At 46.0% G+C, this 24905-nt stretch overlaps 1 protein-coding gene across 1 annotated transcript; it reads right to left on the bottom strand.

Annotated features, from left to right (window-relative positions):
- ALDH8A1 (aldehyde dehydrogenase 8 family member A1) lies at window positions 1–24704 on the bottom strand. Its single transcript, XM_077144065.1, has 7 exons — window positions 24482–24704; window positions 20412–20559; window positions 18933–19088; window positions 16717–16866; window positions 12569–12825; window positions 9270–9431; window positions 1–665 (listed from the first exon to the last, which is right to left on the bottom strand). Exons 1-7 carry the CDS (start codon window positions 24617–24619, stop codon window positions 213–215), a joined length of 1464 nt encoding a protein of 487 aa, XP_077000180.1. The 5' UTR covers window positions 24620–24704; the 3' UTR covers window positions 1–212.
- Between the last annotated feature and the right edge of the window lie 201 nt (window positions 24705–24905).

The following is a 24905-nucleotide window of genomic DNA, read 5'->3' on the forward strand; positions in this document are numbered from 1 at the left end:
TACTAGAATTTTTTGACATTTATTTCTTTTTTTAGGATTAGTACACTACAGCCTCAACAGGTACGTACACTAAGAATTGGAATTAGTTATACATGACTCTAGACATGGATCAAACTTTACCCTCTTCTTGTTCCAAGTTTCCTCCAAAAGTATTTCAGTTACCACAACTGAACGATCAGGCATCCACCAAACAGCTTTGCCATTGGCAAAGATTAGTGTTTAATGGTGATAGTTTTGATTTCTGTAAAGAAGTCATAGGAATCCTTGGCTCCTTCTCTGCCTATCCCAGAGCTCTTCATCCCTCCAAAAGGAAGGTTCAGCTCTCTGATGAGCCAGCAGTTGGTCCACACCAATCCTGCTTGCAACTTCTTAGCCACCCGGTGGACGCGTCCCACGTTGCTGGACCACACTGTAGCTGCCAGACCGTATTTGGTGTTGTTGGCTCTTTTGATCACTTCCTCTTCGCTATCAAAGGGGACGACACATGTCACTGGCCCAAATATCTCTTCCTTCATGCAGGAGGATTCATCCTTAATGTCTGTAATCACTGTGGGAAGCATAAAGTAGCCTGCCTGATTTTGCAGGGGAAGGCTCAAGTCATCCACTCCCTCACCGCACAGAATCCGGGCCCCTTCAGCACGAGCTTTCTTCACATAACCTCTGACCTGGGTGGGTGAGAATCATAATTAGCAACATCTGATCATCTGTGCTTCTCACAATTCAACAGAAGATTCCATATTTTCTAATCATCTGGCAGAAATGTATAAGGTCAAGCTGGAGTTGATCATCTCACTGAGCTACCAGCCCGAGGGCCAAGGCCCTCTGTCCATCACTGTGACCCTTGTCCTCAGACATACCAGCAAGGGAGTGCTTTGGTTTGTGTCTAAGTCCAGGCACTCTGATAAGTGCTTCCAAACATTACCTTACTTAATTCTCTCAACACCCTAGGAGGAGTGTATTAGTATCTCTTACTTTCTGATTATATAAATCAGCTCCCATGAGTTAGCTAGAAGTTATATTCAGGTATATTCAATAGCTAAATTGTCAAAAGGATACCTTCTCACTTTTTGGGGGGTGGGGATGGGAAGTCTATTGCTGAAAGTGGGAATGGATGATGTACAAGATTTAGTTAAAGGCCAGATTGCCTTTCAATGGCTAAGTTTCCAGAAAAAAAACAATTTTCAATTTCTAGTGTGATTACTGATTATACCCTGAAAATATAGATAGGTAATATAGTATATCTAACTATAATGGGAAATAAATCATGTAATAAGTTAATCCAATGACTGGAGACAAAGACTAAGTTTCACTAATAATGGTCTACAAATGACTGATCCCAATGATGATATATTTTATACATGTAAACATGTATATTTTATACATGGAAATTATTCTACCCCCAAGGGATATTATCAGCATAGGAAAAATTAGTCTTGAAAATGAAAAGTAGAGAACAACAGTTAAGTAGTAAACAGTCAAGCAGAGTAAATTTTGAAATAATGTTTTGGATCCCAAATCATTACTTATCTCTCTGAGTATTTGTCCCAGAATTTATTAGTAAATACTTCATTGTAAAACAATATTCATTTGCCATGTCAAAAAGAGTAATGTTATTCTATTCTGTTATTAATCTTCCTTCAGTTTATAGAACACTCAATAAGTTAGGGAGTCAAAGGCTTTTAAAAAATAGAACATTGTGCAGATTTATATCTCCTTCCACTACACCTCCTTCTCCAACATCCATAATGATCTTAAAGCTTTCCAGGAATTTTCCTTATTCTAGTTTGTGGGAAGAAACTAAAATAGGTTTCTACTTCTCTTTCTCTTCTGCTCTTGCTCTCTTTGAAACACCTCCTACCCACATGTTAATTCTAAGAAGTCAGAGCAGGCATCCAATGTGAACCAATCAATGGAAGGTCTCCAAAGGCCTTATGGGATATAGTAGCCAGGACTTTTGTCAATGACACAAAACACTTCAGGAAGAGCCTTGGCTTTGGATGGCCATGTTCTCTGAAGAGAAATAGCCTGATCATACCTTGGACACTCTTGGGATAATAAGTACGAAAGGAAGTGTGCTGGTTTTTATCTGTGGTGGACCCCAGAAAAAGCCATGTCCTTTAATCCTCATTCAGTATTGCTAGGTGGGAGCATTTTGATTGTTCCCCTGGAGATGTGACCTGCCCAACTGTGGGTGGTAAATTTTGATCAGAGAGCTTCCATGAAGTTGCGACTCCACCCATTAATCCTTTAAAAGAGGAAACATTTTGGAGAGAGCCCCTTTTTGTAGAGCCACAAGAAAGTCACCAAATGCCGCCATGTTCGCCATGTCTGCCATGTTTACCACATGCCCTTCCAGCTGAGAGAGAAACGTTGAAATCATCGGCCTTCTTGAACCAACGTATCTTTTCCTGGATACCTTAAATTGGACATTTCTATAGATTTGTTTTAATTGGGACATTTTCTCAGCCTTAGAACTATAAACTAGCATCTCATTAAATTCCCCTTTTTAAAAGCCATTTCATTTCTGATATACTGCATTCTAGCAGCTAGCAAACTAGAACAGGAAGTGTCTTTTTTCAAATTGTGACCCTATTAAATATTTAATATAAAAAGCGACCCATGCTAAATTGAACTCATTTACTACAGACAGCTTCACTGAATGAGTAGACTATCTACACTGACAGCAAAGGAACTGGGATTTTCAATCTCCAGTAAAATCTGAAAAAAAATGTGACTGCTAATGTGCCATACAATGATAAAATGTAAAGAATTATTATCATAAAACTTTTTTTTGGAAGGGAGAGAGCAGCAAGTAGTTAGAACTTAGGAGCTTTGAACATAAAGACAGAACACAGAGGTTAGAAGAAGGGCTGGGAAACTAGACTGTATTCAAATCTCATTTCTTCTATTTACTCATAGGGCTCTTGAGAGGATTAAATAAAAATAATAGAAGTAAAACATTTACAATGATGCTTAAGTCTCTTTTGAATGCCATTATTAGTGAGTATGAGGGTGGTAGTGGTGGTGGTGGTCGTGTGATGGTGCTAGTAGTGGTGAAGGTGGTGATGATGGTGATGGTGGTGGTGGTGGAGGTGATGGTGGTGGTGGTCGTGGTGGTGTGATGGTGGTGGTGATGGTGGTGGTGGTCGTGGTGGTGTGATGGTGGTGGTGATGGTGGTGATGATGGTGATGGTGGTGGTGGTAGCGGTGGTGGTGGTGATGGTGATGGGATGGTAGTGGTGATGGTGGTGGTGGTGGTGGGTTGGTGGTGAAGGTGGTGATGATGGTGATGGTGATGGTGGTGGCGGTGGTGGTCGTGGTGGTGTGATGGTGGTGGTGATGGTGGCGGTGGTGGTCATGGTGGTGTGATGGTGGTGGTGGTGGTGGGTTGGTGGTGAAGGTGGTAATGATGGTGATGGGATGGTGGTGGTGGTGGGATGGTGATGAAGGTTATGATGGTATTTGGTGGAGGTCATGGTGGTGTGATGGTGGTGGTGATGGTGGTAGTGGTGGTGATGGTGGTGGGATGGTGGTGAAGGTGGAGATGATGGTGGTGATGGTGTTAGTGGTAGTGATGGTGTGGTGGTAGTGATGGCAGTGGCGGTGGTTAATAATAGTGATGGTGATGATGATGATGATAATGATGATAAAATGTGTGACCTGACACTTAGTAGCTCAGAGACTATGCTGGTTAATTTTCTGTGTCAATTTGACTAGGCTATGGTGTCTGTTGCTTGGTCAAGCACTGGCCTACATGTCCTTATGATGTATTTTGTAGATATATCAGTTGAGTTTAAGTAAAAGAGATCACTCTCAATGATGCAGGTGAGCCTCGTCCAATCAGTTGGAGGCCTTTAGCGCTAAGAACTGAGGTTTCCAAAAGAAGAAGAAATATGCCTCATAACTGCAACGTCAACTCCTCTCTGTGTTTCCAGCCTGCTGGTTTCTCCTACGGACTTAAGCCTTAATATGTAAACATCACTCTTAACAGAATTTCCCGCCTGCGAGGCTGCCCTACAGATTTCAGACTTGTCAGCCTCACAATCACATGAGTCATTTTCTTAAAATAAATCTCTTAGGTACGTAGGTAGATTCGATTATATCAGGTTAGAGTAAATGGATTAGATTAGATGGATCCTGATGGTTCTCTTTCTCTGGAGACCCTTGACTGATGCAGAGCTCTTAGAGACTCTCCTCTATCTGCATCTCAGTTTGTTTTCCTGACCAGTGGGGACAGTGGGTCTGCAAGAGTGGACTTTGGCTAGGCCTGAGTCTGGCCCTAATGGAGGCTGCACATGTGAGCTTTCTCTATGTTTCCTGCAGCCTTGTCATAAACACTTGAGAATCCTGTTTCTCCTGTGACTTGAATCTTGGGGCAGACCCATAGCCAAATTCTCGAGGCAGGCAAGTGGGGGACTGTTCTAGTTTGCTAGTTGCCAGAATGCAATATACCAGAAACAGAATGGCTTTTAAAAAGGGGAATTTAATAAGTTGCTAGTTTACAGTTCTAAGGCTGAGAAAATGTCCCAATTACAACAAGTCTATAGAAATGTCCAATCAAAGGCATGCTGTAAAAGATACCTTGGTTCAACAAGGCCAATGAAGTTCAAGGTTTCTCTCTCAAGTGGAAGGGCTCATGGTGAACACAGTCACAGTTTCTCTCTCATTTGTAAAGGCACATGGTGAACACGGTCAGGGTTCCTCTCTCATCTGGAAGGGCACATGGCGAACATGGCATCATCTGCTAGCTTCTTCTCCTGGCTTCCTGTTTCATGAAGCTCCCCAGGAGACATTTTCCTTCCTTATCTCTAAAGGTCGCTGGCTGGTGGACTCTGCTTCTCGTGGCTACGTCGTTCTGCTCTGTTCTCTCTGAATCTTCTTTTCTCCAAAATGTTTCCTCTTTTATAGGACTCCAGAAACTTATCAAGACCCACCCAAATGGGTGGAAACATGTTGTCACCTAATCCAGTTTAACAACCACTCATGATTGGGTTACATCTCCAGGGAGACGATCTGATTACAGTTTCAAACATACAGTACTGAATAGGGAATATTCTGCCTTTATGAAATGGGATTTAGATTAAAACATGGCTTTTCTAGGGGACATACATCCTTTCAAACCAGCACAGGGAGAATCCAGGAGGATTAAAAAAAAAAAGCAAGACAAGCCGTGAAAAAGGCAAAGGGGACCCTTCCTTCATTCCCTGCAATTCATTGTGCATCCCGGTGGGCTAACTGGGAGCCTGGGAAGCTGGACCTCCTTTGAGACATTGCCATGGTAAAACAACACTTAGAGCACCATTGAGTGTCACAGTCACTCAGGAGTTGAATGGACACAAAGCCCCAGACTCCACACGGCTAATTTGGAGAAGACATAGTCATGCTGCAGGGAAAAGAGTAATGGCAGGGCAAGGACACCAGTCAGACTGTCCTGGTACACAGCCCTCATGCTTGGTGGGGTGCGGGTGAAAGGAGTCATAACCTGAAATCCCCTTGGTGTGTTCACTGACTCCTTGACCCCAAGGGATTTAACACACTGATAGGAAAAGGGTCACAATCCAAGAAGGTCACACTGCATCCTCCTTGGCTGTCTCTATTAGCCCCAAAATGGCAGAGACCCCCAAGCTCTGAACCGCCAGACCCCCTAGAGTCCCCTGGTGGGATACCCCGAGTCTGGGCATGCACATCTCTGTGGAATAGGCACGCAGATACCCAGGACCCTTGAAGCTGCAGTGGCTGCTGCCAGCAGCTTCCAAGCAGACATTGGGTGGCTTCCAAGGTTTCAATGTGGGAGGAAAGGTGAGCAGAGCTGAGAGGAGCATCACTCCAGGTAGGTGGGTCAGACATGCAGGACCCCAGTGCAGAGGCCAGCGGTTTCAGGTGGGGGAGGAGTGGCTGTGGGAGCACCATCTCCATGGCCCCTGCCGAAGGAGAAGTGACCAGGGATGAGGACCATCAATAAAGGTTTACACTGTGTGTACAAAATCTCTCCCCTTAGAAGCAGCTTTCTGAGATGAGGGCAAGCTCATCAGCTCTCTTTTAAGAATGTTCCAAGGAAAGTGGCTGAAGAATGATTTTCTATAATTATCAAGCAAAAATCAAAAGCAGTCATTGCTTAAGTCAAGAGTTTAGTTAATAGGAAGGTAGCCACGTTGGCCTCTTCATTTGGACGAACGTACCGTATTTATGTCAGATGCCAACAGTGGGGATAGCTGGGCAAGAGGAAACAGGAATGCTCTGCATTCTCATTGAAATTTTTATGTTAATCTTAAATTATTCCAAAATAGAAAAGTTTTTTTTTTAAGTAGTTGATTGAAATAGAAGATACCCAAAAATATACAAGGGTGTATAAAAATTTCCGTTTGAAAGACAAATACATGTCCACACCTGGCCAGATAGCATTAAATGTTTGAATGTGATCAGGAAAAAAAATTGGTAACTGTTTCATCATTTCCACAGTGCCCCACGATAACGAGGTATGCTAAATTGAAATGATATTCAGTCAATATCACCAGCATGTTAAACAGAAGCCTCTTGTTTTCAGGCATAATGTGGATTCTTAGAAGTGGGTGTTTCGGGCTGAGACATGTTGGGGAGAGGAAGGCTGGCACCAGGTCTAGGCACCGTCTGTGTTGTAAGTCTGTAAAAATATCAAATATTATATGTGGTTTAGATCTATTAGAGATTGTGGCTTTGGATGAAGGAGAATTGGATAAACTCCCCCATTTTCCCTCCCTTTAGGAAAAGATGGGGAAGTACAAACGTGGCATATAAGATGTCCAATTTGGGAGGTAAAAACTAAATTAGTCAAATCATTACATTGGGGAGGTTCAGGGATGAAAATTGGTGGGCAAGATATCAGGAGCTCCAGCACAGCAAAGCATCCCACGTCCCCTGCCCCTCTCCCCACCCCCACCCCCACTGGGGGCATAGCCTGGACCTGACCAAGGTGGGGGAAAGTGAACCTGCAGGTGGGGGTTCCTCTTTCCTCTGCACAGGTGCCCCTGGGCAGGCACGTGCTAGATGAGCCCTCCCCAGTACCACCTGCTCCCACTGGAGGCCGAGCCTGCAGCCGTCAAATTCCCAGAAATCACCCGATGCAAGCTCCTGTAGGCAGGAATGAACTGCAGCCCCTGGCCCCACTCAGACCCACCTGGGAGTGCTAGGCCTGCCTGGGACTCAAAGGACTCTAACCACCAACATACTGAAAAGAAGGGAACTTGGTTCTCATTCTGGGGTCATTCAAAGAACACAAAGTTCTGGGCACCTGTTTCACTCCGTACAAAAATGTGCATATTCCACACTGAAATGTTTTGACACCTAAACGTGTAAATTCTCTGTGTTTGTGGTAGGAATAATGAAAACTACTGGGAGACAGCAAAATAAAACAGACAAAAAGTGTGAGCATTTGGGACACATCCAAATGCAATGTGAATATGGTATTTTCAACTAAATGTGTTATCACAATATTTTGGTATCTTCTTCGTAAACTGATACTTGTGAAACCCAAGCACATTGAAAAATAGGAACCTGTGGAAACTGATCCACTTGATCATTTGTAGTAATGTGCCCAAATCTCAAATGAGTTCTGATAAATAATTGGTTTTGTATTTTCTGAGATTCTTAATTGGTATTGAAACAATTGGATTTGTATAATCTTGAGGTGAAACACCCAGATCTAACCAAAGGCTTTAAGAAGCTGGATGCAATGTTACAACTGCCTGTGACAGAGGGGGGGATATTGACACTAACACCAATGAAAGGGTGAAGGGTTAAAAGAGGGCTACAGGGCATGGGGGTGTTAAGCAAAACCTCAACAACTTCTGTTTGTCTGCATCCCTTTCCTATTGCAGATTTAATGCCCAGTGATATTAGATGCTTCATGCCTGTGTATTCTTGTTTTCCTTGAGGGAGGCTGGGTTTTTGGGTTTTGTGCACTGATTGGTTTAATTGATACATCTTCCCTCATTGGGTAAGCTATTACGGCAGTGCTTAAAGCGAAGACATGGTTTATCTGCTGAGTTGATACAGAGAACTTTGAATGGCAGGTGAGTGGGTGAATTGCAAAGGCAACCCCAGGCAACCTCCTATTGGGAGATGCTTCTGGAAGTTAACATTTGCTTTCCCACTTCTCCCAGAAAGCGCCTGGAATTATACCAATGTTGTTTTCTCCATTTATTTGCATGTGGAGACAGCCCTGGGTGTCCTGCCCAGAACTGCCAGACAAGAGTGCAGATCAGGAGTTTCTCACACCTGGTGGGATTCTCCCTCTAAGGGGGGTGAGGGTGGGAGCATCCGCAACTGTGGGTCCCCATGGGCACCAAAGAAGCATGGTCTAGGTCCCGGTAATCCTGCAGGAAAGCCCACAGCCGTGCCGGCTGACCTCACCTTGAATGAGGGACCCCAAGCCTCAAGTGAGCCCTTCCAGCTGCCACAACACGGTCACTGCCAAGTTCATCCTATTTCCCCACCTTCCTGCTCCTACTGGACTCTGTCCCCCACCTCCTCAAATCTCCAGCATCTCCTCCCTCCTCCTTTTTAGCTGGCGACCCTGCTTCCCATTTCACTGAGAAAATAAAAGACATAAAATGAAACCGTTTAACTACGACACCTTCCCACCCACAAGCACCTGTACTTAGCAGTGGTGTGAAGGTCAAGGTTAAAATGCTGTAAATTTCCCAAAGCCCAGGGCAGGATCAAACACTTCCACAGACTTAGGTAAAGGCTCTCGCCCTCACTGGCTAACTGATGGGGCCGGCTTCCCTCGGTGGGAGAAACAAGCTCTTGTGTCTCTCCTATAAATCACTCAGAGACCATCAACAGCTTCTCCCCACTGGACTGCTGGCCAGAGGACCACACCATTGGGATGTTTCCTACTGACGTTTCCAGAAGTCCATCTGCTACAGGCCGGAGGCAGGACCTTCTCAGAGGGAATGTAGGTCTGCGGGGTTGCCTGCTATCTGGGCCCACACTGGCCTTAAGAGCTGACCTTCATCTTCTGAAAGTTGCCTTCCTCTCTTGCCCTGTTGTCATCTCCTCGCTGGCTCCTCAACTACGTTCATTTCATGAGGATCCTGCTGTAACCTAGACTACATGTGGGTATTCATGTCCAACATTTTTAAACTCTGTGCCAAGAGATGATTTCACTCAGATCATACATTTTCGTAAACAAGGCAACCACTGACAATATTTCAAAGCATGGTGTGGGTTAAGCCTTGCGCTAAGTCTCTCTCCAAATAAGAACTATTCCATCACCAAGACCCACTTACCTTCTCCAGATGGGCTTTACTTATCAGAGCTCCCATGCTGGCTGACGGATCCGCGGGAATGCCGACTCTCCACTTTCTGGTAGCTTCTACAAACCTCTTTAAGAATTCACCATAGATGTTTCTCTGGACAAAGATCCTGCTGGTGCAGAGGCAGATCTCCCCCTGCCAAGAGGGACCACAGTGACAAGGCTGAAGGATGGCTGCGGGGCAGTCACCTGTACTTTGCACCTCTGCCACATACTGGGCACTGTTCTGGGTGAGAGGACATAGCGGCAAAGGTCACCACATGGGAAGCACCTGGTCTTGTGGGCAAGACAAGAACTCAAGTGAACAGGTTCAGCAAATCATGTTGCTCCAGGTAGTAGACAAAGCAACAAAGGACAGGCAAGGAAAGAAGGAGAATAGAAACTGTTGGGGGGATACCTTACTACAGGGGGTCACAGAGGCACTTGTGATGAGGGCACATTTGAATTGACATGCAACTGATGCGAAGGAGCTGGACATGCAAAGACTGAAGGAAAAGAAGTCTCAGTAGCAAGCTGCAGAAAGGAAACAGGCATGGGCCAGGCAGATTGGGACAGGGTAAGCCAAGGGGTGCAGAGGAGGCAAGGTCTAAGGGTAAGGTCAGAGGTGAGGTTAGGGGGCAATCCAGGTGATCTGCCAGAAAGCCTCAGAGGCTCAGAATGGAGCTTGCATTCTCCTTTCAGCATCCGAAGGTTTTAAGCAGCAGAGTCTGATCTCATTTGCATTTTGAAATGAACTTTCTGGTGTGGTGTGGAGAACAGAATGGAAGGGAGCAAGAGCAAGGACAGAGTGGAGAGAGTATCAGAGGAGTCCCAAAACGTGGAGGTAGCTTCGAACAGGGCAGTTCCAATGGAAACGGAGAGACATGATGGAAGCCACCAGGTCCAACAGATTCTTGAACCCCCACAGCGTATGAAAACTGGGATAAATATAAGGGAGAAGCAAGAGAATATATTGTAAAGGTGGAGCCACTAGGACTTGTGGATGGACTGGATCTGGGGCATGGGGAGAAGGGAGAGAAGGAACAAGGATGGGTCCCAGGTTTGCAGCTGAGCCACAGAGAAGATGGTTGTGAACTTCCCTGCAGAGGCCAGCACAGACCTCCCTCTCACAAAGAGGGAAGCAATTTTGCAGGTCAGGGCAAGGGAGGTCACCCAAGGGCTCCATTGGGGGCATCCAAACAGAGGTCCTAAGTGTTCAGGGGAGAGGTCTTTACAGGATTCTGAGGGGAAATTAATCCTAACCATCATTTGAAAGTAGCATGTAATAGTTTGTAAACCACACTGCAGACATTTCAAAGCATGCTGCTTGTATTACTAACATACATACAAAGACATATAACTATTCTCATTTATTGCATTTATGTTTAATCTTCACCACACTCCTAAGAAATAGGATACTTCTAATTATCTTGGTATTTGTGCAAGGGGCATTGTAGAAATTCAGCAATTAATGTTTTGAAACATTACATTCTTTCTGTCACCTATATCACTGGTAAATGATTGATCTATTTGACTTGGAAACCATTGGGCCAAGACAGTTTCATTTGCATGAGTGCTCTGTGCTGTGTGGGGAGGGTGGGAGGCTCTTCCCAAGTTTCCTGGTTACCCAGTACCCTGTCAGCACAGGTAAAAACATTATCCCCAGGAGGATGACTGCAGAGGAAATGAGCTGGGCACAGTGCAGGAAGCTTTCCCCTAATAATGTTGTGGCAGGTCGAGCTTCCCAGTACACAGATAGGAAACAGAACTTTGGAACAATCACAAGCTCAAGGCCACACAACAGAGGTAGTGACCACCTCTGCTCTGGGTGACATGGAGTGCACATTCCTTAAGCATTGGACTAGTCTTAGGCATTGGACACATTCCTTAGGCATTGGACAAGCCAAAAGAAACCAGTGCATCTTGGAGGCACTTCAAATACACCTCTAATATTTAATAATGGAAGAAATGTGTACTCCATGAAACGTGTCACTCAAGTAAGTAAAACAAATTCAACTGCTTTACTTATTTTGCCTAAATATTTGCTGCCTTGGATTGGCCAATCAGGTTCATGTCTCCTTTCCCACTGACATTTTTAAACACTCCCAAGAGGAAGCCTCTCTGGGCAAAACTCTAATGCTAGCACAATTCTAGGATCCATGGAGCTCAGGATGGCTCGTTTTAGTACAAAATGTTCACCTGCTCTCCTCTCATCTCAATTTCTCAGTCCACCAAGTTTGTCCCTCTACATGGTGTCTCTAAAACATCTAAACACTTGGTTTAATTGCTCACTTTGTTTTTTTTTGCTTTTCTGGAATGATTAAATTAGTTCCATCATAAAATTGCATCAAATCTAGTGATGCAGAAGACCTATCTATTCCTAGTCAGTTCTCAGGGAATCACAGCGAGAGAAATAATTACAATTTAAATTACCACGAAAATATTAATCACAAGGGATATTTTTCATGCTAATTGCACAAAAACCCAGTTGGTTTGTTCCCATAATTTCACTGATGAAGAAATGAAGTTTCAAAAGGGTTATGCAATTTTCCACTGTTACCTAAGTCAAGCAAATCAAGATATCTCACCTTCCAATTCTCTATCCTTCTAGGGAAGAACTAACACTTTGAACAAACCAAGCCTTTGTTCTCTGCTAAAATATAACTAACTGCCCTTTACAGAAGTCATTCAGCACATGTACACACCTGCTTTATCCTAGCCACTATTCTAGACCACTGAGGATGAAAATGCTCAGTGAAAACAGGTGTGCCCCCCATGAGTCTAGGGATTTGAGCTAGTTTCTTACCCATGAGGATCCCATGGTCTTGAAGAATCTGATGAAAATTATGTACCCCAGAAAACATCTGTTAGACAATATCAGGAGATGGAAAGATACCTTGAAGCTCAAGCATGGCTCCAAGCTGAGAAATATACTCTAGGCTGTTTCTAGTGGTTTTACTTCAGTGTGCATATGCATTTGTGAGGGGGCAAATAAAGTTTACGGGGCATAGGACTTTGGGACAGCAAGAGTGGACTGAGCCCTGGGTGGAAAATGGGCACTGATGGAGAAGCTGGATCAGCAAGGATCCATCATTTTGCCCACGCCTGATAACTGAAGGTTACAGCTGAGCAGGAGCTGTCACTCTATGAGGCCAGCAGTTGACATTGAGATTGGGCAAAAAACACTCCAATAACACAAACAATGTAATGATTCTCCTCTTACCAAAATGGCACTGGGTCAACCTCGCCTCCCCCAGGGTCTGGGCTGTGATGAACAAACCCCAGAGGACATACCTGGTTGGTGAAGCTGGACCTGACAGTTGCTGGAATGCAGTCCTCCAGGTTGGCATCCTCAAAGACAATGGCAGGGTTCTTGCCCCCCAGCTCCAGGGAGAGCTTCTTGCAGTGGGGAGCACTCAGCTGTGTGATGCGCTCAGCTGTGGGCTGGCTTCCGGTGAAGGAGATCAGGAGCACCTCAGGGTGAGACACCAGGGCCTCACCCACCTTAGGCCCCGTCCCAAAGACAACATTTACCACACCTGGTGGAACACCTGGATGGGAGACATGATCAGTTATATGAATTCTCTGCACCTGGTAAGGACTTCCAGCTCCATGGAGAGTCTCCCTGAAAGTCAAGTAGCTGGATGGGGGAGCATGGAAGGGTGGGGTGGACAATTGGTGTATTGTGCAACACCCAGAACTTTCATAGCTGCCTCTGGTTTAATAGCATAGCAAAGACTGCAGAGGCGCCTCTGACAATAGTACCCACGTGGTGAGGTTTGAGATGCAGATAGAACATTCTAGGCAATTCATTCTGTAATATTTACTCTGCCTGGGTTGCTAGGGATACAGTGATATCTACAAGTAGTTCAAGTCCATTGGTTGAGGGAGTGCCCTCCTCCAAGTTGGCTTCCAGGTGTCACAATTCAATTCATCCAGGTGTCGCAATTCAATGTGAAAATAGTACAGTAGAGAGACATGAAAATGCCACAGAGGTGCAGGGAAGAGAAGAATGATGGAGGCAGTGGAGGGTCTGAGTTGGCATCCCTGTGCCCATGGCGATGGGAAGCACCACTTAGACTTATAAATGCTAAGATCTCCCAAAACTAGGGGCTCCAGCTTCTTCTATCACAAGACCCTATGGCGCTAGATGTGCATGTATTGACTGGTGTGTTTGCTCCCAGTTGTATCGCCAAGCCATTGCACTGTCTGGCAAATAAAGCCAAACTCTGGGTGTTCCCTGGGCCAGTCTTGGCTGAGGGTGATTTCCATCCTTTAGACCTCTTGCTAACCCTCTGCAGTGGGTATCATTATCACCTCACTTCACCCATGAGAAAACAGAGGCAGTGAGGTCACAGGACAACCAGCAAGCCGCAAAACTGGTGGGAGCCAGTTAATAAATAGATAATACATTTTTTAGATGAGTGGATGGATGAGTAGCATATATTATACAGCTTAGAAATGGCTCTTGAGTTTAGGAAGCTTTCCATGTCCAGATAGAAAATCCTATGGGCCATTGTGTCATATCCTGGAGGCTCTTAGGGTTTGCTGGGGAGCAGTTGCATTCCATCTCCACTGCATTCCAGGCGTGAACTGCAGAGAGGAGGTGCAGAAATCTTGCTGCAAGGTTCTGAGCTGCTTCCCTGCTTCAAGTACTTTTCCCTTGCTCCAGGTAAGGCATTCTCCCCAGAAACATATTCCCTCGGATTATAACTTCGCTTCAAGAATTCACTTCTAAAGTCTTAATAATAATTTCACAGGATGGTCCATTAGCAAGGAGAACACCTTCCCACAGTGCCATGTCCTTGGCAGGACCTCCTTGAGGGTATAAACGAGGCCCCAACTAGGTAAGCCCCCAAGGAGATACGTAGGGGGAGACGGCACGGCCTACCGGGCAAAATGACCCAGTAACTCATGAAGGTGTCTGGGGAGCCTCTACTCAAATGGCCCCGACTCTCCTCCCCCACTGCGCACATCTGTTGTGATCCAGCTCAGAGGTCACCCCAGTGGAGGGCAGGCCACCAGGCCCTGGGGTGGACAGAGAGGCAGCAAGGGAGGCCTTCCTGGTATCCAGGAAGGAAAGCAATGACAAGTGTCCCAACGCCTCCTGCATTGGGCCGGGCAACCCCATCCAACATGGAGCATAGAGGGGGCAGGTGGGGGGAAGCGGGTGACAGAAGGTTAGGCCTTTATCAATTGCGAAGGGGAAAAGTGGATGAAATCACTTTTAGTGTTTATAGTAGCATTTTATCAAGGGAAAGGGGTGAGAGAAAACAGAAATACCCCAAGGAGCACGGCCTTGTTCCCAGCAGGCTGGTTGTCTCCTCCTGTTCTCATGCTGTTAGAACCTTTCCTTGGGCTTCTACATAATGTGTGGAGAGCTGTCTGCTGGCTGGTATTTCTGGGTACCATCTCATCATTTGGAGCAGACATTTATGTAATATTTTTAGAAATATCTGCCCTCTGCCCTTGGTATATCCTGGTTATAAGAGAAGAAATGCACTTTAATTGGCAAATAAATCTGCAAAAGTCTGGGTAGGTGGCCAAGAGATGATACAGGAGACATGGTCCCGCAAATGCTAGGGCTGGCAGCTTAAATAGGGCAGCACACAGCCAGATTTGGGGGGGGGCGGGCAGAAACACTGGCACGGGCTGCGCCAAGACTGACTGGCAGCAAACATTTTGTGCCCACCGAGAGGATTGCTGGGATATTCTAGGCATCCCAAAGTGGTATTCACTGTGGAACTTTTCAAATATTTTATTCCAAAGGAAGTTCATCAATCAAGTCTGTTTGAACATCCGGGACTAGAAGAGCTTGTTCCTTAAATATCCAGAATGCATTAGCCAGTTATCACAGCTTTCTTCTCTTTACAACAATAAGTTTATCTTAAATTGCTCTAAAGCAGGATTATGTACTTCTGGTTCTCACCTACTCTCAACCCCATGGAGAAACAGAGAAGTGCAGTGTGAACGCTGCATGCTCAGCTATCCTCAGGAGGAAAGTCTGGCAAAGCCAGGCAAGGGAGGGAGAGAGGGGCTGCCACTGGTTAGGTAGGAGAAGTTCATCAGCTCACGAAAAATGAGATCAAGTCTGTGCAAACAGATGGGAACACAAAGTCTCCTGCAGACGGGGTTCTGGGGCGTGTGAAAGTGGAGGGAGGTTAGGAAAGATGCATCATCGCAGATGGAGACTTGTTTGGTTTTAGAGAAAGTGGCCAAGGAGGCCCCACCTCCACGAGCCCCTCCCCACCTCAGGATTGCAGCAGACCATAAGCCCCTTCCTCCACCCCATCCCCTCTGCAGAACCTGCAGCCACCAGGCAGAGAAGAAGCACCTCTGACTTTTTGTAGACATGAGAGACTCCATTTTGCAAAGAATGGAATTAGAATTTGGTCCCTTTTTGTCAGGGAGGAGTAGCACGTTCTGGGACACAGCAGTCACAGATGCTTTCACGTCCTGTGCAGAGGCCTGGGGACACCCATGGAGGCCACCCCAAACACCAGGCTGGCGTGACGCAGGGCAATCAGCAGCTCAACTAGGGACCTGAGGCCCACACCCCTCCCCAGACAGCAGGGTTTGCACCTGTCCTTTAAACAGTAAGGAACTGGCTGGACTTGCTTGGAGGCCCGTGTGCATGATCTGCTTCAGGGAGAGAAATGGGGTTTTAACCCCCCACCCTATCTAAGGACATGAGAGGCCCAGAGGAACTTTGCTATGGGTGCCCTCTCCCCAGCACCCACCCCATCATCCCCTGCCTGGGTGCTCAGAGACACCAGCTGAGGGCCCTCACAGGTGGCAGTGGGTGCAGGGCAGTGTCAGGCTGGGCCTGGGCCAAGCTGCACCCCAGCTCTGAATCAAGATCGCACCCCGAACCTGCTCATGGAACTATTAGCAAAGCGAAGACAAGAAGCCAAAGTGGCACCCTTGATTGGCTGGTGAGCAGCCAAATCTGCCAGTTTCTGAATCGTGGTTCCCAGTGCAAGGACAGCTGAGCAACTGTCCTCGCTCTGGAAAAGGCGCTGTTCCCCGGAAGTATTAGAAATACACGGGGCCACAGTCCTGCGCTTCCTTTCATCGGGATTAACGGGGCGGCTCGGGCACGAGATCTACGTGGCCTCTCCCCCCACACTGCAGAGCCTTGCCCCACCCGGCTCTTGAAGCCCGTCACTGGACTATTCGGGTGACCTCCCAGTCCTGCCAGGGACACCCCTGCGGGTGAAATAGAGGGAGCGGGGGGGGGGGGGGGGCTGCGAACGAAGCAGGAGTCTCAGGCAATGACTGGGGAGAAGAAAGCCGGAGCCCGAAACGCCTGCAGTGTCGCTGCCGGGCACACCTTACTCTGCTCCGACTTCCCAAACGTCAAGGACCCAAAGGAGGCTGAAAGCTACAAAACTCACCGCCCGCCAATCCCGCGCCCCCCTTACCCCCCAGCCCCAGATGACCTGCTTCCTCCAGGAGCTTGCACAGCATCCACGCCGTCACCGAGGCCAGCTCGCTGGGCTTGGCTATCACGGTATTCCCCGCGGCGACTGCCGGCGCCAGCTTCCAGGTGAGCAAGTACAGCGGCAGGTTCCAGGGGCTGATCAGGCCAGCTGGGAAGGAGACAGGGGCTCAGCTGGAAGCCCCAGGCTCCCTACGCGGCCTGGCCAAGGGGACTGGTCAGGCAGAGCTGCCGCCTGCTGAAGGCAACTCAAGCTTACACCTGTAAGACCCAAACTTTGCTCATTTGTGGCCAACTTCAGTGCGATAACTCTAAATGATTCTACAACGTATGGCAGGCAGCGGCACCTTTGGAAACAGAGGAGAGTCAGCACAGCTTACCCTTTTCTTGGTGGTTTCTGATCGTGATTGGGGAACAAGAACACAAGTTCCCTCCTTAGTCGCTAACCGGTTCTGGAATGTGAAGCTTTCTGAGATTTACACACTGGTCTGGATAGCTTTGGAAGGTTTTGTTTGTCTGTTTTTACTCCTCCCTCCTCATTCTCAAACTCTCCAGCTGCTATTTCTTCTAGCAAGTTTCTCCATCTCTGTTTCTAATCTATTGTGGATTAAGACATAAAAATCTGAAGCTTTTAAAAATTATTTGCAAACTAAGAGCAAATAGGCTCTGAATATTCCTTCTTTAAGGCCTTCCTCGCCAATAAAGCCAATGCACTTAAAGGTGCAGACTGTGAAATCCAGTTTTGCTGTTTGGAGGGCTTCTATAAAAAAAGTGTTCTCTTGGTTCTCACCTGTACCTGACCAGTAGATATGCTGAATACCGGAATGTGGCAATGTTCAGAAACTGTCCAGGCTTCCCACCATAAGACAAGCAAAAAATAAAACTCTACCTTATGAATAAGGAAATGGATTCAACTTATTTAGTACTCTTCCCTCGAGCTGTGCTATGAAAGTAAACGTATATTTTATGTTATTAAATTTCTCATCTTAAAAAATCTGTTCTTTTGTGGATAACAGAATAGTTTTGCGGCATATAAGCAAATTTCATAGAAGATTTGAGCTTTCCATCATGGCTTACAAAGATGATTTCCAATGGGTTCAAAGAATCAAAGGAGTCAAATGTCCCAATTTTCTTCCCTTTTAACCTAATTCATTTATTCTCATAAAACGTAACTAGTAAATCATGGATGGCCAGTGGAATTTTTTTTCCAGAAGATACAGTGACATCTCGTGTTCATTTTGAGTCACTGCAGACATTTCTATGTCCCCCAAAGGGCAAGAGTCAAAGAAATGAATGAGGGAGGTAGGTAAGCCACTGTCAAAGTTCATGTGCCTGCACCTGGCACTTTGCTAGCCTACAGTTATTTTTTTACTTAACTCACATAAAAATATATAACTATACAATTAAACTATCATCCTGGTTTTCCAGATAAGAATACAGAACCCACAGAGGAAAGTAACTTGTCCCAAATACGTGCAAACTCTTTGCTCTTAATCACCGCCCTCTCTGGAAATCGATTTTTTTAATATTTCAGGGAATAAAAAAGCCCAGTACACGAAGTTACTCTCCGTATCATTCTTTCCCCTGTGATTTTCGAAGAACAAAGTTACAGGAGTAAATAGGGAATTTGATAAAAAGAAAATCTACTAGAACTGGATTTTGGAGGCCAATTAATTTTCAGTGAAAGTGGGGAAGGAATCTGCTTTTTCCTTTTCCTTCGTCTGTTCCACTAGGTCAGTTCAAGTAGAATGTAATAAGCGTGTCTGTGCGGTGTTGCCAGACTGGCCTGCACTGCCCCGCACCTTGGAGGGTTAACGTGTGTCCCCAGAAACGATGTGATCAGCACTAACCCCCAGGGGGACCTCAGAAGTTATTTGGAAATGGACTCCTGCAGATGGAATTAGTAACTATGAGGTCCCACTGGAGTAGGGCAGCCCCGAGTCCGATATGCCGGGTGTCCTTGGACAAAGAGGACAGACACACAGAGAGAAGACAGCCATGTGAGGACGGAGACAGAGCCAGCTGGGATGCTGGGAAGGGGGAGGAACGCCTGAGGCCAGCCGAAGTCAGGAGAGAGGAGGAGAAGGCTCTTTCCCAGAGCCCAGGGGGAGCTTGGCCCCAGCCACTCCTTTACCTGGGACTTGTGGCCACCAGAACTGTGAGAGAAGGAATCCCCACCTCAGGAAGGCCCCCGGCTTGTGGCACTCTGTCACCCACCGATTCCCACCGGGGTCCGCACGGTGTAGTGCAGGCAGCTGGCTTGCTCCATCTGGGTGCACTCTGACGTATGGTGGAGGATGGAGGAAGCAAAGAACCGCAAGTTCTGAACAGCCCGGGGAATGTCCATGGTTCTGGCCAGTGTGATGGTTTTCCCTGTAAGAAGTCAACATGATAACGCCATGCAGGGTGTTTTAACAGAGTTAGCGGGACGCTCTGCCAGACAGTCTTCACCACCCACAGATCCCGTGGTGTGTGACGCAGGCTGGGTCCTCCGGCATGTGGAAGGCAACTGTGGCAAGATTTGACCATGGCTTGGGAAAACTAGGAAATGATTAGGCATGATGATATACAAGTGGGTATGGAGTTAAAAGCTGAGTCAAATGATCATGGGGTTTATGGCTAGTGTCACGAATTTGCCAGATGCTGCCACCTCACTCTCACAAGTTCTTTCAATTCAAGATCACCAGGCTTTGTATACACCACAAAGGGAGTGAAACAATGGACGTTAAGGCAGCTATATGTATATTCCACAAACCCACTTTTATAAACATGTGATGCTTATTAAGTTTCCTCCCCACAGCTTTGTGGGGTCATTAGGACGGGCACACGGCAGGACCAGTGTGGAATCCTGGTACAAGGTCCTTTGCCTCATTTGTTTGTCCCCTACATGCCCCATGCATGTCCTAGTGCCTGGATGGAACAGAGAGAGAGACACAGCGTCCCTGGGCTGTCACCGAGTTAGCCTCAGGCATGCAGGGGACACTGCAGGACCACACGCTCAGCAGAGGAGACATGCTCTGTAAAGAGCTTGCAGTCGGATGGCTTCTGAACTTCAGGCTGGTTTACAGGAATGTGTATATTTTTAAAAGATCTTGGCTTTTCCTAACTAGCAGATAGTATTGTAAAGATTTGCAGATATTTACTCTGTTACTCTGACCTCTGGGGAGGAGTTTTTAAAAGTGGAAAGCAGATTGAGTGCAGACCAGCAAGGACCTGGGAAGTCTCCCTAAATAACTGGCTACATAACTGCTTTTCCAGTGATATTTGCCTTGCCAGTCTTGGCCCTGGGCTCCTCCTCTCCCCTTGCCACTGCCCTTCCCCATGTATCTCTGCAGACCCTCTCACCACAGGGGACAGAGTTCATCTCCCTGTGCTGGGACTTTGTGACTTGCTATGGCCCGAGAATGAGGTAGAAGTATGCCTGCTCCAAGCCCAGCCTTCAGAGTTCTGGGAGCTTCCTGCTTGCCACCCCAACCACTGCCAAGGAAATAAGTCCAGGCCAGCCCAAAGGTCCCAGGAAGGACCAAACTCCCACCCAATAGGGTCAAGAGGTGAGAGAACATCTGATAAACCAGCTGGGCCGAACGCCCTCATCACCCATGCCTAAGGGACTTGTGCTTCTCATAAAGCACCTAGGAAGAAACACCTTTGCTCAGGTGAGAGCTCGCCTGGAAGATGGAAAGCCCTAGCTCTCACCTTGGTCTTTGGACTCCGCCTGGGCAAATTCCTCCAGGGCCTGCTCCAGCAAATCTGCCAGCCGGTTCAGGACCTGGGCTCGCTCCTGGGGGCTCTTGGACGACCAGCCAGGGAAGGCTTCTCGGGCCGCTTCTACTGCAGCTTCGATCTTGGAGGAGAACAAGAAAATGTGGATGAGTCCGAAGACCCATTCAATATGGCTAAGAGGCAGGGGGTCATCTGATCGACTAACCGGCCAATGCCGTCTGTGCAGATTTGAAAGTATCATGTACCCCGGAAAAGCCATGTTTAAATCCTGATCCAATCTTGTAGGGCCAGACCTATTGTTTAAGGTGGGAAACATTGACTGGATTGTTTCCATGGAGATGTGACACACCCAGCTGTGGGTGCAGCCTTCTGATTAGATGGAGTTGTGATTCCACCCATTCCAGGTGGGTCTTGATAAGTTTACCGGAGTCCTTCAAAAAAGGGAAACATTTTGTAGGAAGTTCAGATGCTTGGAGACCAGTTGCTAGAGAGCCAACCTGAGACCCATACTGGAAATGCTGAAAGAAAGTGCTCCCAGGGAAGCTGTTTGAAATCAGAAGCCAAAGGACCAGCAGATGCCAGCCATGTGCCTTCCCAGCTGACAGAGGTGTTCTGGACCCATTGGCCTTTCTTGAGTCACAGTATCTTTACCTGGATGCCTTAGGTTTGGACATTTTTATGGCCCTAGAACTGTAAACTTGTAACTTAAATTCCCTCTTTAAAAGCCGTTCTATTTCTGGTATATTGCATTCTGGCAGCTTTAGAAAACCAAAACACCTTCCCAGGGCTGCTCCTGAGGAGTGAGTGGCTGCAGGATCCACAGGCCCACATATGCCTAACTTTTTCTGCCTAATTTCAAATAGGACTGAGTTCCCCACTAAGCAAACAACACAGGTGTTTATAGGGCTGGCTAAGCAGGGGCACCACAAAATTCAAAGAAAATGTCCCACTGCCACCAGTGATCCCCAAACAGCGTGCAGTACATTGGGAAGAAGCTAATCTCATTTTAACACATGTTCCTCTTCAATCATTAAAAAAATATCATCTTACTTTGATATTTTTTATATTCTTACCTCTCCAGAATGCATGGAGAGGAAACTTAATCAAGATGTATAGAATCTCAAAAATTCTCCATCCAGATCTGATATATCAAATGAAGCCTAAAATTTTACAGGAAATTGCATCCTCAGATGTCGTGTCCACTTGGAATGATTCCTTTTATTATTCCATTTATGGACCAGTGTTGATCTACAAGGGAATATACTAAATACGTTACATAAACTAGTTCACTTAACCTCTTTTAAAATGCTGCAGTATAAGTATTGCTATGCCCATTTTACAGATGAGGAAACCGAGGCACAGAAAGCTCAAACAAACTGCTCGAGGCCACACAGCTCACTAGAGATGGAACTGAGATCTGAACTCAGATCTTGGTGACTTCCCAGACCCCAGGCTGCCTGCTATGGTGGTGTCATGGCCCCTGGCCTCTACCCAGTGTCAGAGGTTCTGGTTGGAGAGGAGGGTGCTGTGGGTGGGCAAGGAGACCAGAGACCTGGTATTGCAGTCAAATGCAAAAGAAGATGTCATATGAGAAGGTGTGGGCAGGGCCAACTAGTGCCAAAATGCTTTGCAAGCAGAATGACTTTTGAGGAGTTCTCCTACCTTCCTCCTCTTAGGTTCAGGCTAAGCAATGGCTTTTCTAGATTTGGCAAATCTTCCAGCTGTGCCTCACCCTCACCTCTGCCCAATCCAGGCTCAGGATCCTCCTTCCCAGGCTTCAGGAAGCTTCAACCGACTGGTTTTCTTGGATCCCATGATCTGGCAGCAATTCAACCTCTCCTACTGAGACTAGCCCTCTGACTCCAAACCTGATTTATACCACTCCTCTGTTTTTCTCGTGCAGATGTGTCACCTTCAGAGTTGACATTAGGTATAAAATGATTCTCATTGGAATGAGGTATTTCTGTAAAGGCAGTGGCTTCACATCAAAATCTGCATCTAACATGGACCTGCAGACAGGATGAGGGAAGAGAAGCTGCAGCCCAGGCAGGCTGCTCCCCACTGGCAGGGGCAGGGGACTCCACAGCCGTCACCATAAAGATCTGCCATATCCGTTCTGCAGACTGCTCAAGTCCGCTCATTTGTTCTAAGTTGTCTCATGGCATGTCTTAGCACCTGTGTAATGCACAATGGGTATGAATCGACTACATGCTGCATGTAATAGCAGTTAACGCTCATTCTTAAAAGGTGTTTCATGTGCCAGGCACCAAGAGCTTCCCACACAGGAATCTGCTTCACCCTCCCCACACCACCAGGAAGAACAGATAAGGGTACTGAGGCACAGTGAGATTCTGCTCCAAACCAAAGCCACGCCTACCACACGGTGGAGCAGGTTTATGAGGCCAGAGGGGCTGACTGCTGATGACTGAGAAGCTGTCATACAAATGCTATGACAGTGTGTGCTTGTGTGTGTGTATTCGCGCGCATGTGTATGCATGAGCATGTGGTCGTGTGTGTGTGTCACCACTGATCTGAGCATCAGAGCTGATTGTAAATGATGATTGCTGTCCATTCCAAATGCACAGGCTGCCCCGACTCACCACCTGGGAGGATCCAGGTAAATAAAACACTGAGCAGGAAGCAAAGCCCATCACCCACGCTGAACCCAAAGGGAGCCACCAGTGGCAGCACTGGCAGCATATCTTGCGAGAGACTTCTTGGGAAATCATTTGGATGGTGGCCATATTTTTCAAGCCAGAAAATAAGGGGTGGGGGGACTTATGGGGATGAGATAGAAATATATGCAAGCTGGATTTCTGAGAAATCCAAAATATCTATTACTCTACCAGCAAGTGTGTCTGCTCCTTGTTCTCTCTTCTGTGAAGGCAGGAGCCAGGAGATGCAGGTGAGTTTGCATCTGAACTTGGCTGATCTGTTGTTTTTAACTACTCTTTGGAAAACACCCGGAGAAAGGAGCATTGGAAAACATGAGGCTGGGTTTCTCACATCTATCTCAGGTCATTTGAAGCAAAACCAACTTTCTGGTTACCATTTAACCAATGCGTTACAGTTTACCCAAGGACGATATTTACACAAATTAGTCCATAAGTCTAAAGGTTTTGTTTTTTTTTTAACTCAAGACAGATTTAAAATATTACAAAAAATAGAGAAATGCTGGTTTAGTTCTTTTTAAACATTTGCATAGAATATATTTATATATGAAGGCCACAATTATATTTTAAATAATCTGTTTCTTTGTGCCTTAAAAAGAATAAAGTATAATCCATAGGGTGTTAAATGACTATGCACTCACGGGCCACCTTTATCACACCAGATATGTTGTTTATATTCTCAGTGCAGTAACTGATGAGTAACAAAAAGTCTCAATCTCAAATAGTTTATAAAATTCCCCCAAACAAATTAACTCTGAATTATTGAAAAAGAAAAAAAAAAAAAAAAGGTCTGCCACATAGCACTTTGAATGAGAAAGAGGATGCTGTTAAATCCAACTCCAAACATATATGGGAATTTATTTAAGTTTGAGTTTCATCTTTTAATGATAAATTTATATTTATTGGGTATTTCAAAGACATAAGGAATTATTCAAAGCTCCATCTAGAATAAATCCTTGCTTTTGTTTTTTGTTTTGTTAGTGAAGTAACACATTTTTTAGAAACTCATGAATATAGCAGTAAATTTAGACAGTCCTTGATAGAGAAAATGGAGCATTTAATAATACTGATAAGTCTCACTTTTTTGACTGGACATCAATTACGGGATGTGTACATATTCAAGAAAAAAAACTGGACACTCGTCCCTGTGTTCGGTTGGTTGATAACTTATTTGCTCCTGAATATAGTAATCTGAGATGTGTTCCATAAATCACGTATGTCCTGTAACATAATAAACCTTCCTAGCACTGGAATTTTCCATCTGCTAGCATTTAGCAACTTGTCACCTTTCCCTCTTTTAGGAAATGGAACCAACTATAACTCACCAACACATTAAATCAACCCCAATCCTCTCCAAGAGCATCTACTCACCTCTTCTTCTCCACTATCAGGCACTCTGCAGTGAACTTCCCCTGTAGATGGGTCATGAGAATCTATGTATGAGTGACAAGGTAGAAACTTCCCACCTATGAAGTTTTCCAGCATCAAAACTGCCTTTTTTCCAGCCATCGTTCAGAGAATTCTGCTTTCTGCCTTTGCAGTTGTTCAGCCCCTGCTTCTGAGGGAGTGTCCTCCCCCTCTCCTCTTCAGTGCAAAGGAGGAGGTGACTGACCATCAGAGAGAATTAAAGGCTCCAAACTCTGAATGCAGGAAGCTCTCAAATATTACACTGATGTCCAGTACCTCATGAGAAATGGCTAGAAATGTGTCCAGCTCACATCATCTTGTGTGTTTATAGCCCTTTTAAATTGTCAGAAGGCATCTGTGGGTATCATTTCACTGAATTGACACTGTA

The sequence above is a fragment of the Tamandua tetradactyla genome, chromosome 25, assembly GCF_023851605.1.
Source record: "Tamandua tetradactyla isolate mTamTet1 chromosome 25, mTamTet1.pri, whole genome shotgun sequence".
Classification (NCBI taxonomy): domain Eukaryota; kingdom Metazoa; phylum Chordata; class Mammalia; order Pilosa; family Myrmecophagidae; genus Tamandua; species Tamandua tetradactyla.